The sequence below is a fragment of the Xyrauchen texanus genome, chromosome 35 (assembly GCF_025860055.1).
Source record: "Xyrauchen texanus isolate HMW12.3.18 chromosome 35, RBS_HiC_50CHRs, whole genome shotgun sequence".
In the NCBI taxonomy this organism is placed as follows: domain Eukaryota; kingdom Metazoa; phylum Chordata; class Actinopteri; order Cypriniformes; family Catostomidae; genus Xyrauchen; species Xyrauchen texanus.
This window is the reverse complement of record NC_068310.1, coordinates 13740833-13752946: the sequence shown is the minus strand read 5'-3', so window position 1 is coordinate 13752946 and position 12114 is coordinate 13740833. Positions and strand designations below refer to the sequence as shown.

At 42.5% G+C, this 12114-nt stretch overlaps 1 protein-coding gene across 1 annotated transcript in view; it reads right to left on the bottom strand.

Moving 5' to 3' along the window:
* LOC127629042 (protein SOGA1-like) overlaps nucleotides 1-9858 on the bottom strand; it is a 76393-nt gene extending 66535 nt beyond the window's left edge. Inside the window, exons 1-2 of the mRNA XM_052106056.1 lie at nucleotides 8773-9858; nucleotides 6519-6743 (exon numbers count right to left, since the gene is read on the bottom strand). Of these exons, the coding sequence (XP_051962016.1) occupies nucleotides 6519-6743; nucleotides 8773-9624 (1077 nt within the window). The 5' untranslated portion in view covers nucleotides 9625-9858. The remainder of the gene's footprint in view (nucleotides 1-6518; nucleotides 6744-8772) is intronic.
* Nucleotides 9859-12114: the final 2256 nt, after the last annotated feature.

Genomic DNA, 12114 nt, shown 5'->3' with positions numbered 1-12114 from the left:
TAAATTAATTTAAATTGACTGAATACTGTTCACAACACTAGACTCTCATTTAAGGGTTAAACTTCAGGCGCACCAAGACACATAACACAACAACTTTTTGCATTTCAGCATGTCAGATATAAACATGATGTCCACATGCATGGATTTTGGGACATTATTCCTTTAAAAGTTGAAAAAGCCTGTTAGTTATTTTGAATAACTTTCATTTCGCTGCATTTTAATATAAAAAAAAATTATATTTTATTTTATCACTGTACAATATGATTCTATTCATTAACATTAGTAAATGCATACCTATATTTACAGTGAGCTCCGAGCTGCTGTCTTAATTTTCACATTAAGCAATGATGAATCAATGATTTCATCCAAAAGCTGAACATTTTTTTCAGAGGCTTTATATGGAGTAAGGGACCACCAGTGCAGACAGCACATTGGATGTTAAGTCACTCACTAAATAGGGAGCAAGGGGACATCCTATAGCTTTCTATGCAACTAAGAGAACTGACTCCCAACATCTGACCAAAAGTTCACTTTCAGGCTGCAGATGATGTTTGGACCACTCAACATTTTCTGCTGACATTGGACAATGGTGATCAGAACTTAGATTCAGAATTTTGTATGCTAAATTTTATTTTAACATGGTTGGCAGTGATTGTATGATGCTGACCATTACTTTGAATCAGAATTATTTATTAAGTTTTACAGAAAATCAGCTGTAATGTCAGTAACGTTTCAAAAACATGAATAACCAACACTCCTGGAAACTTAAACAATTTCATTAAAAACATCTGTCCACATATTTGGACATCAATTTTTATAAAAAAATATTTTGCTTGTTTATTAGATGCTTATGGTTACAAATCAAAAAGGGAAATGGAAAATGCACACAGCAGTCACGCTCGGGTCTCAGGAGGTTAAGCCCCACCAGCTGTGTTCTGACTGGCAAAATGTAAGTATGTGACAACATTACTTGTTAAAGACCATTGTATATTAAAGGTACAGTTCACAATAAATGAAAATTCTTCAATCATTCAATCACCCTCTTTTTCTTCTGTGGAACACAAAATGAGCTGCTAGGCAGAATGTTCACCTCAGTCACCATTCACTTTTATTCTACTTATCATCTCCAATAGTGTTGTCAAAAGTACTAGTACTTCAGTACCAAGTTGATACTAAAATAAAAAAGATGTAACGATACCAGTGTTTCTACAGTACCGGTAGTACCGACTCTATCCGGTAACATCGTGCAGTATGACTGACGCATAACAGCTTTAAAATGCACAGACTTAAATTAAACGCATGCTCTGTTACTCCTTGCAAACTGAAATGGACAATTAATCAAATTAAAATTGTGATACGTCCTAGTGTGATTTATTAAACAGCTAAATGCTACAATCTTACCGTGAAAGAGCTGTGTACTTTAAATAAATCAGACCACTCATCTACTAGAAACTCCACAGACATTGACAATCATTCACATTGTATCAGATGAAAGAGCAGAGCGCTAATCCACTGTGAACCACTCACCACATGTAAACTATATATTTCTATAATTAAATCACAGCATTTGTGCTTTAATCTCAACTCAAAGCTTCATTTATATCGCATTTAAACAACAGAGTTGACCAAAGTTATTCACAGTAATAAAACTTAAAACATAACGTCTCAAAATTACCACATACACAAACACCAGTAATCTAAAATCCCACACTCCAAAACTGTGTCCTACATATCATTCGTCAGACCAGTGTAAGGCCAATGTAAAGAGATGAGATTTCAGACATACCATAAAAGTCTTCAACGATCACACTAGGCTGTGTCGCGAATTGCTTATATGGAAAAATGAATCTTCCGGCAAAAAACACACGTAAAAAAAATAGAAAAAAGCATGATTCAAAATAAAATGCCTGAAATTGAAGAAATTGAATAACAATATATTACAACTATAGTAAAATGTAATATTCACTGTAATAATAATAAAAATAACAAATAATAACTAAGCAATATATCACAAGCAAGACTGCTGCTGAATAAATGTTTGGAAAAACAAATGCAATGACATGTTGAAAAGTTCTATTTTCACTTGATTTATTGATTAGACACCATTTTGATGATGAAATTAAACTTTTTTTTAAATTCTGGAAAATAATAATTATTATTAAAATAATTATTCAATTTTAAAAAATGGTGTGTTCAATTGCACATTATCATATTAGCTGTGGTATCGAAATTGGTATCGAGAACCATGACATTTCACTGGTATCGGTACCAACTACTGAAAAGTTGGCATCATGACAACACAAATCTCCAATTCTGATTTTTCGGTAACACTTTATTTTACAATGTCCATGTTAAACATATTACAGTACATGTTAGGATTCTTAACTATTATAGTAATAACAATATGTAAGTGCATGTAGTTCATTATTATTACTCTGTAATTACTTATGTTAATACACTGTAACAAGAACACTGTAAAAGATAGTGTGACCAACTATTCCTTTAATTTGCAGTGGCAGCGCGGCAGCACGCAGCGGCCACTCCGGATCCACAATGGTGCTATTTTTGTTAAAAAAGCCCGACTTTTGCAACACATGGACATCGGAGCAACCGGTGTTCGTGTCTACCATCGCCAGACACTACTGAAATATAAGACTCGTGCAAAATCCAAGCTGCATGATGACCTGCAGGAGGCGCTACGCGTACTCGGCTTGCTGCGGAGACCAGGCCTCAAGCCCTCGGCGTCGCCTGATGCCGGTGGCCGGGGGAGAGGACGTCATAAGCGGTGTGCGAGAAAGCGGAAGCCGGAAAGAGGGCGGGGTCCATGCTAGGCTAAAAACAAACCCTAGCCGGCCGGCTCTCCCATCTATCCTGCTCTCAAATGTTTGCTCCCTGGACAATAAACTGGACTATATCCGACTCCAGCAGACTACGCAGCGTGAGTTTAGAGACTGCTGCGTCTTTGTTTTCACGGAGACGTGGCTCAGCGGCAGAGTTCCGGATGCCGCCATTCAGCTAGACGGGCTCGCCTCGTTTCGTGCCGACAGAAATACAGCTCTCCGCGGTAAGACTCGCGGTGGTGGCTTGTGTGTTTACATCAACACGGAATGGTGCAAGAACTCTATGCTAGTCTCTAGTTACTGTTCATCGCTGTTGGAGCTTGTGACTGTTAGATGCAGACCTTTTATCTACCACGGAATTCACCACTGTTTGCATAACCGAGTTTACATTCCCCAAGGCTAACGCTAAGGAAGCGCTCTGTGAACTGTATGGGGCTATATGCGAACTGCAGAACGCTCACCCCGACGGACTGTTTATTGTCGCCGGAGATTTCAACCAAGCAAATCTCAAGACAGTGCTCCCTAAATTTCATCAGTATGTGGACTTTGCAACGAGAGGGCTTAACGCGCTTGATCTTGTTTACACAAACATCCCAGGCGCTATCGGGCGGAGCCCCGCCCACACCTCGGCTACTCAGACCACATCTCTGTTATGTTAATTCCAGCATACAGACCGCTCGTCAGACGCACAAAACCGCTTCAGAAGCAGGTGAAAACCTGGCCAGCAGGAGCCATCTCTGCTCTTCAGGACTGTTTTGAGTGTACTGACTGGCACATGTTCAGGGAGGCTGCAACATATGGCGATTCTACCAACTTGGAGGAATACACAGCATCAGTGACCAGCTACATCAGCAAGTGCATTGATGATGTCACTTTCTCCAAGTCCATCACCACACGCTCCAACCAGAAGCCGTGGATGACTGCGGAGGTGCGCACGCTGCTGAGGTCCCGAGACTCGCCTTCAGAGCAGGCGATAAGGCAGCCCTAAGAACAGCTAGGGCCAAACTGTCACGGGCAATCAGAGAGGCAAAGCGCGACACGCCCAGAGAATCCACAGTCACTTCCAGGACAGCGGTGACACGCGGCGCATGTGGCAGGGCATCCAGGCCATCACCAACTACAGGACAACATCAGTTGCCTGTGACAAAGATGCCTCCCTTCCAGATGCGCTGAACGACTTCTACGCTCGGTTTGAAGTGCAGAACGACGTGATGGCGAGGAAGTCCACCCTCCTCCCAACGACCAGGTGCTCTGTCTTACCACGGCAGATGTGAGGAAAACTCTACGTAAAGTCAACCCACGGAAGGCTGCTGGACCAGACAACATTCCTGGCAGAGTGCTCAGAGGATGTGCAGACCAGCTGGCAGATGTTCTTACCGACATCTTCAACATCTCTCTGAGCAGCGCCGCTGCTCCAACGTGCTTCAAGGCCACCACCATCATCCCCATGCCAAAGAAGTCTTCAGTCTCCTGCCTCAACGACTACCGTCCCATCGCACTTACACCCATCATCATGAAGTGCTTCGAGAGGCTCGTCATGAGGCAGATTAAGACCCAGCTGCCCCCCTCACTAGACCCACTGCAGTTTGCGTGATCGTTCAAACCGCTCAACGGACGATGCCATCACCACAACACTCCATCTGGCCCTCACCCACCTAGACAATAAGGACTCATACGTTCGAATGCTGTTCATAGATTTCAGCTCAGCATTCAACACAATCATTCCCCAGCACCTGATTGGAAAGCTGAACCTGCTGGGCCTGGACACCTCCTCTGCAACTGGATCCTGGACTTCCTGACTGGGAGACCTCAGTCAGTCCGGATCGGGAACAGCATCTCCACCACCACCACACTGAGCACTGGGGCCCCCAGGGCTGTGTGCTCAGTCCACTGCTGTTCACTCTGCTGACTCACAACTGTGCAGCAATGCACAGCTCGAATCACATCATCAAGTTCGCCGATGACACGACCGTGGTGGGTCTCATCAGCAAGAACGACGAGTCAGCATACAGAGAGGAGGTGCAGCTGCTGACGAACTGGTGTAGAGCCAACAACCTGTCCCTGAATGTCGACAAAACAAAAGAGATGGTTGTTGACTTTAGGAGAGCACAAGGTGAACACACTCCGCTGAACATCGACGGCTCCTCTGTGGAGATCGTCAAAGCACCAAATTCCTTGGTGTTCACTTGGCGGAGAACCTCACCTGGTCCCTCAACACCAGCTCTATCACCAAGAAAGCCCAGCAGCGTCTCTACTTTCTTCGAAGGCTGAGGAAAGCACATCTCCCAACCCCCATCCTCACTACATTCTATAGAGGGACTATTGAGAGCATCCTGAGCAGCTGCATCACTGCCTGGTTTGGGACTTGCACCGCTTTGGACCGCAAAGCCCTGCAGAGGATAGTGAGGACAGCTGAGAAGATCATTGGGGTCTCTCTTCCCTCCATCAAAGACATTTACAAAAAACACTATCCACAAAGCAACCAGCATTGTGGACTGACCCCACACACCCCTCACACAAACTCTTTACCCTCCTCCCGCCTGGCAAGAGGTACCGAAGCATTCGGGCCCTCACGGCCAGACTGTGTAACAGCTTCTTCCCCAAGCCATCAGACTCCTCAATACTCAGAGACTGGTTTGACACACACGTGTCCTGAGTTGCACTTTAATTACTGTCACTTTATAACTGTCTGCTACCTCAATAACTGCTATGTGCATAGAACACTATCTCATAGTATGTTATGTTTACATTTTTAGAAACTGTCATCTTTTTGCACTACTGAGTACTGGTCGGCGCTGCACTGTCTATTGTCCTGTTCATTGTCAGTAATTTGTTGTACTGTCCCGTACTTTTTGCACATGTTTGCACGTGCACTTTATATAGGTATATATAGGTTTTTTATATAGGTATTTTATTTCGTTGTGTTGTCTCATGTGGTCCTGTGTTGGTCCTTTGTTGTTTTTATGTAGCACCATGGTCCTGGAGGAACGTTGTCTCGTTTTGCTGTGTACTGTACTAACTGTATATGGTTGAAACGACAATAAAAACCACTTGACTTGACTTGACTTGGCAAAAAGAGCCACAACATTTTCTTGGCAGAGGAAATCAATCTCACACTCTTTTGTCCTCTCTCTGTTACAGTACACAAATCAGCCATCATACGAAAGAGGAACGCAGACAGCAGGCCATTGCCGAAGGGAATGACATCATGGTTATTTCTCTTCTCAATGACAGAACAGAGAAAATAAGTATTGTGTCCTCAACCATGTGAGACAGTTGCCTGTGTGTCACCACTTTAAGTGCATGACAAGCAGACCAAAGCAGACTAACACAAAAATTCCACCACTGCTTATTTTCTTGAGATTCAGAGAGTGGTCAGTCTTAAAATTCAAGTATGTAATTTCTGCGCCATTAGCATCACTAAATGCATTTGCAAAACTAATGAATGTTTTCAAGCAGGTTTCCCGAATACTCCCGTCTTCCACTCTTTGAAAAACAGATAATCCCCATATTGCCTATAAACCAAAACTCAACCTAAGGAACAATCTATTACAATTCCTGTAAATACTGAACTACTTGGTTCAACTGTCAGAGGACAGAATTATTCGGTGGGGTTTGATATTTTATGGGGAACACAAGCAGGAATTACTGAAACATGTAACACATTCTCTCTCTTACCTTGACATCTTGCTCCAGTGTGCGAATAAGCTCCCCATCCACCTGTCCAGTCTGGGCCACTCGGATGCTGCGTCTCTCAGCCTTCTTGAGGCGGTACTGCAGGATGCGGCAGTTCTTGTTCGCCTGATCCAGCTGCTGTCTGAGCTCCTGAAGCTGATAAACATCCTCCTCCATGTACATGTCCCTCATCTCCAACATCTCAGACCGGAGCTCCTCCATTTCGTCCTGATACACATACAAGCAATGTATAAAGCTAGAAATGCCAATTCATTTGGCAAGCTTTATACACATTTTTGGGCTTATCACACATAAACTTACCTTTGCACACTGAACTAAAAAGGTTTAAAATTTATAATTCTCTCATCATTTACTCACTATTATGCCATCTCAGACTCGTATGACTTACTTTCTTCCATGTAACACAAAGATATTTTGAAGGATATATCATGTAAATATATCCATACAATAAAAGTCAATGGGGTCCAAACTTTAAAGCTTCAAAAAGGACATAAAGGCAGCATAAATGTAATCCAATCAACTCATATTGTTTAATCCATGTCTTCTGAAGCAATACAATTGTTTTGGGTGAGAACAGACCAAAATATAACTCCTTTTTGACTATAAATATGTTCACAGCGCCCTGCTCATGCGTCAAGCCAATTGCTAGGAAATCATGATCACACGAAGGAGACTGCAGATGTCAACAGTTACAGTGAAAAAGGATTGCATCTCTTCAAAAGACATAGAATAACCAACTCAAGTTCTATGGATTGCCTTTATGCCCCTTTTTTAAACTTGAAAGTTTGGACCCCCATTGACTTGCATTAAATGGATAAATTCACATCATATATGTTTCAAAATATCTTTGTCTGAGTTCCGCATTATCCGCAAAGAGAAAAAAAACGTCATACAAGTTTGAGGGTTAATTATTACAGAATTATAATTTTTGTGTGAACTATTCCTTTAAACCTGGGTTCATGTTTTTTTTTTTAAAACCCAGGGTTATGCCCTTTTGTCGAAAGCACATTACATTTACTTACAACAAGATCATTTTTACACTGAAATAACGCAATTCTGTGTTTTGTTGCTACATGATAGACTGCACTACGTTCATATTTTACCTTTTGTTAGTAATCCACATTATATATCTTTTGCACTCTGATTCTTGGTCTTATAACCCATAGCTGAGCGACCTTAACCCAAGGAGGTTTAAAAAGACATTAACATCAGCCTATAGTGTGAGAAAGCTAATGGTCCACAAGGTTGCTGAGATACAGATTGTGTGTGGTATATTTGGGATGGCACATATATCTGCATCAATTTAATTTCCTCTGCAGAGGCATCAGGATTTTGCGCGGGACTTTGTTTTGCATGAGAGTTTACAAAATAAAACAACGTTTAGGAAGCCGTTGTGTTACTCTAAATCCTTCAAATCCCGTTGCAGACACACTTACACTTCAAATAAACTATTTATACCTCAAACGAGATAAAAAATGCATCCCGCTCACAGAGACAGGAGCATGCTGTAGGCCACCGCGTGCTGCCACACATTTCTGGTGAATATAGGTCAACTACTGCAGCTAGTGTCACGTGCTCAGCGCGCGGATAAACAATGGAGTGAAAAGTGGGTGCGGGCGCACTGGTGCAGCATCTGTACAAACGACTGCATTATTCAAGCACACCAGAGTCCACGAGATAAAACACCTGAAGAGTTCATGCAGCCAGTCAAACCACTGGCCTGTTTTTCCAACACCTTTATATTTAGATACGGTTTAGTCGTGCAAGTCCTTGTGACCATTTCTAAATAAAGAAAAAAAGACCACAAAAGAATCCGTTTGTCTCTGCAAAATTCACATTTCACAATATTTCTGCCTTGCAACAGGAACCCATTAACCTACCGTTTAAGGGGATAAATGGAAAACAAAGAAAAGCAGTACCTGGAAACGGCATTAAATATCTGTGATTATTTGGCATGGGAATGCACTGGTCACAACATGGTGTGTTTAAATGGTTGCGATGTTTCATTGCATTGTCGGCACTGTCAACTACACACGATTAAATTCCACTAAGCAAACAGTATTTAGAGACACCGCCTCGACTGGAAGACATTTAACTAATGACGTTTGCCAATAATAACTCATCTGCGCTGTGGTAATCTAAATCTATTATAAGATTTAGGCTATCATGAAATAGTGAAATCTGAGTGTTTTGTAGTCAATTAATCTACATTAAAAGGCTAAATTAAGACTCTCACCTTTAAATAATCATTCTCCGATCTTAGTTCGTCGATTTCCCTGACTAATTCCTCATGCATCCCGTCCATTAACTCCTCAGTCAGGTCTGAAAACGCCAAGGACGTGCTGGCAGGCATCCTGCTATCGAACGAGGTGAGTGAGTGCTCGTCGCCGGGAGAGATGCGTCCCTCCCCGGTCTCCATTCCCAGCGAGATCCGGTCCTTCTCCACGCTGGACTTGACTCGAGGGCGCTTGTCCGGTAGTCCATGCTCTGCTCCCGCTTTGTCCCCCTCAATCCCGCCACGGCTGCTGGTCTCGGTGTCACTGCTCAGCGCGTCGTTGGAGACTTTGTTCTCCTCCGAGGGGCAATCCGAGAGCTCCGAGCTGCTGTCTGTGGGTGAGAGTTTCCCCGGAGCGCAGCCGGAGTCTTTGCTCAAATCATCCGATCCGATGCTGGCGTCCGAAACTTTCCTCCGACTGCTTCTATTAGGATTCGCGCTACTCTTCGGCGCACCGGCCACCGATGGCCCGGGTTTGCCGGTCGGTTTACTACTCTTCTCCGCTTTCGTTTCTTTCCCGGCGACCGGGCTGCGCCTGGACACGCGACCGCCTAAATATATGGCTCCCGGTTTAACGCTCAGCGTCGGTGTGCCGATACCTCCGCGGATTTTAGTGAGGGACCAGCCGTGCACATCTCTGGGTCTCGCAGGAGACGGTGCCCTTTGTGTTTTCTTTTTGTCGTTGACTTGTAACGGTTGTTCGGGCGGCTGCTGCTCGGGCTGCGCTCGTGCGCTGGTGCAGCTCTCCATTTTCTGCTTTTGCCTCGAGACAAAATGCGTCGGGGAACCGGTGTCAACCTTTGTCTTGGTCATTCATTCCGTTTACAGGCCACGAATGAAGCAGAAATGTATCGCCTCTCTCCAAAACACAGAAGTTGAACTGTAAACAGCTTCACGTCGGAGCTTCAACCTACAATAAAACCGTTTGAGTTAGTCGAATCCCAGAGGAAAAACAAAGGTTGCCTTTGTTGCGCTGCTTATGTCTTCTTTTCTTTCTGAATATTCCCCCGTATGCGTCCTCAGTTTGGAATTGCAGCTTCTCTCTCTGGCGACTGTGTTGGCTCGAGTGTTGGTTGGGTTTCGTTCTCCCCGCCCAGATAGCGGCTCTGACCGTGACGAACGATCACTGGAGAGGATCGAGTGCAGAGCAATACTGCCACCAAGGAACGGTAGATGAAGATGAACGCTTCATCTTAAAGTTTGAATAAGACTTTTTCGTGGTCCAGACTGTTTTAATGTGTGTATTGCATTTTACTGCTGTAGATGTTTAAGGTTGAGCTCATTTTAACTACTTTATATACTTGTGGGTAGTTTAATCTGCAACAATGCAGCATATTCTATCATCTTGTGTTTGTAGCGTCGCTGCCCTGTGAGAACCACATAGCCTATATAAAAAGTCTGTTTTCATTTTTGTGACAATGCATTTTCTAGCTAATCCAAGGGGGTTTTAAATAGTTTATTTCGTTTAAGAATTGGGAGATTTTTTTCAACCCATAAAGGAACATTTACCCTTTCAGTTTATCACAAACATTCAAAATCACCACATTTGGAGATTCATGGTTTTCACTGGACAGGAAGGTTATGAAAAATTGTAAACTGAAAAGTAACTACTGTGGTAACTAAAGTTGTCAGACAAATGAGTAAAAAGTACAATATTTGCCTCTGAGATGTAATGGAGTAAAAGAGTAAAAGTTGCATTAAATGGAAATCAAGTGAACCATGTACTAATTATAGCCTTTTGACAGACTGCCAATTTCAGAGGACCTATATAGTTCCTATAAACCTAAATAAAATGATCATATTTAGTACTTTGAATTCCATGAGCAAATAATACCCGCATACTAAAGCTGAAAGTCTGCATTTTAAACTCTTAATTATTGATTCATTTCAAATTCAATGTGCTGTAGGACAGAGCCAAAATAAGCAAAAATTGTGTGATTGTATTTTATACATTGACCAATCTGTATCAATCCCAAACCAACCCTACACCTGTATGCTAGCCCAACACCAAATCTTCTCCTTCAACAACATACGGATGTGCCTGGTGACAAGCAATCTCCCTAATAACAAAAGTAACAACACAGACACAATTCATTATCAGGGGTGCAAACCCATCAGGGGTCTGGGGGCATGGTCCCCTAGGAACAAACTTTATAAAATATCAGCTTTAAAATGTGTATTTACAGTTACATTTATTATAAGGATATAGGGAAAAACTCACCCTAGAATTATTGTAAGGCAGGGAGGGGTTAATTGGCACCCCTTCTCTGGAAATGTAAGTATTCAAAACATCTAACTTTTATAGATCGATTTTATAGATAATTTGAAGAAATTAACCTATGTAGTCAGAGGGAAATTAAATAAATCCAGTCAAATATGGGACACTTTTATGCAATTCGTGATTTCTTGTGTTTCTGAATTACAAACTAGGTAAATCAGGCCCCGGAAGGCACTTGGAAGGGAGAACAGTCATTGTAGCCATGCTTGTATAGGGAAAAACTCACCCTAGAATTATTGAGAACAGTCATTGTAGCCATGCTGTAAGTTCACTTCAAACTGAATGTCCTTTATTTCATTTTTTTTTTTTTTTTTGAGTCCTCCAAAGCTCTCACATTGGATGAAAAAAGGATCCGAAAGGGATAGGGCATAGGGATGATCACTTCTGAATGAAACTCACACACTGTTATTGTTGTTGTTGCTCTTCCTCTTCTCTGCTTTGTGTGTAGTTCAACTTCCAGGTTACATACACGTTGCGCGGCACAGCTGATTTTCAGAGCATGCGCATCATTCTGTCAAGGCCTATTGCTGCCCGACTGACGTGTATACATGCTAGACAGAACCGGTCTACAATCGCATTATCTTGGTATGTTTGTTCCATTTGGTAAACATTGGACTAACGTGTTTAAATGACTGTAAGAGGCTTCAATGGAAAGGAGGAGGCAAGAACCTGCTTGATTATATAAACAATATTTTAATAATAAACTGAAACCAAAAGACAAACACACGCATGACGGACATGTCCGTAAAATATCTCTCTCTCGTCGCACCACCGTCTGCCATCAGCCTTTATCCCTCTCAGAGGCTTAATTAGCCTGATAAGGGACTGGGTGTATATAATCACGACCCGGCCCCGCCCTCCACCCTGCCACAATGACATTTTAAAAAGACAAATTATTGCTTTAGTTTTACTGAAATCACAGCTTAAAAATGCATGTTAAAGCACTCAAGAGGTTGATTGGCATGCAAAATATAATACATTCTCTTCTCTCTCACAGTTTGTAACCTGCCAGTGTTTACCTGATT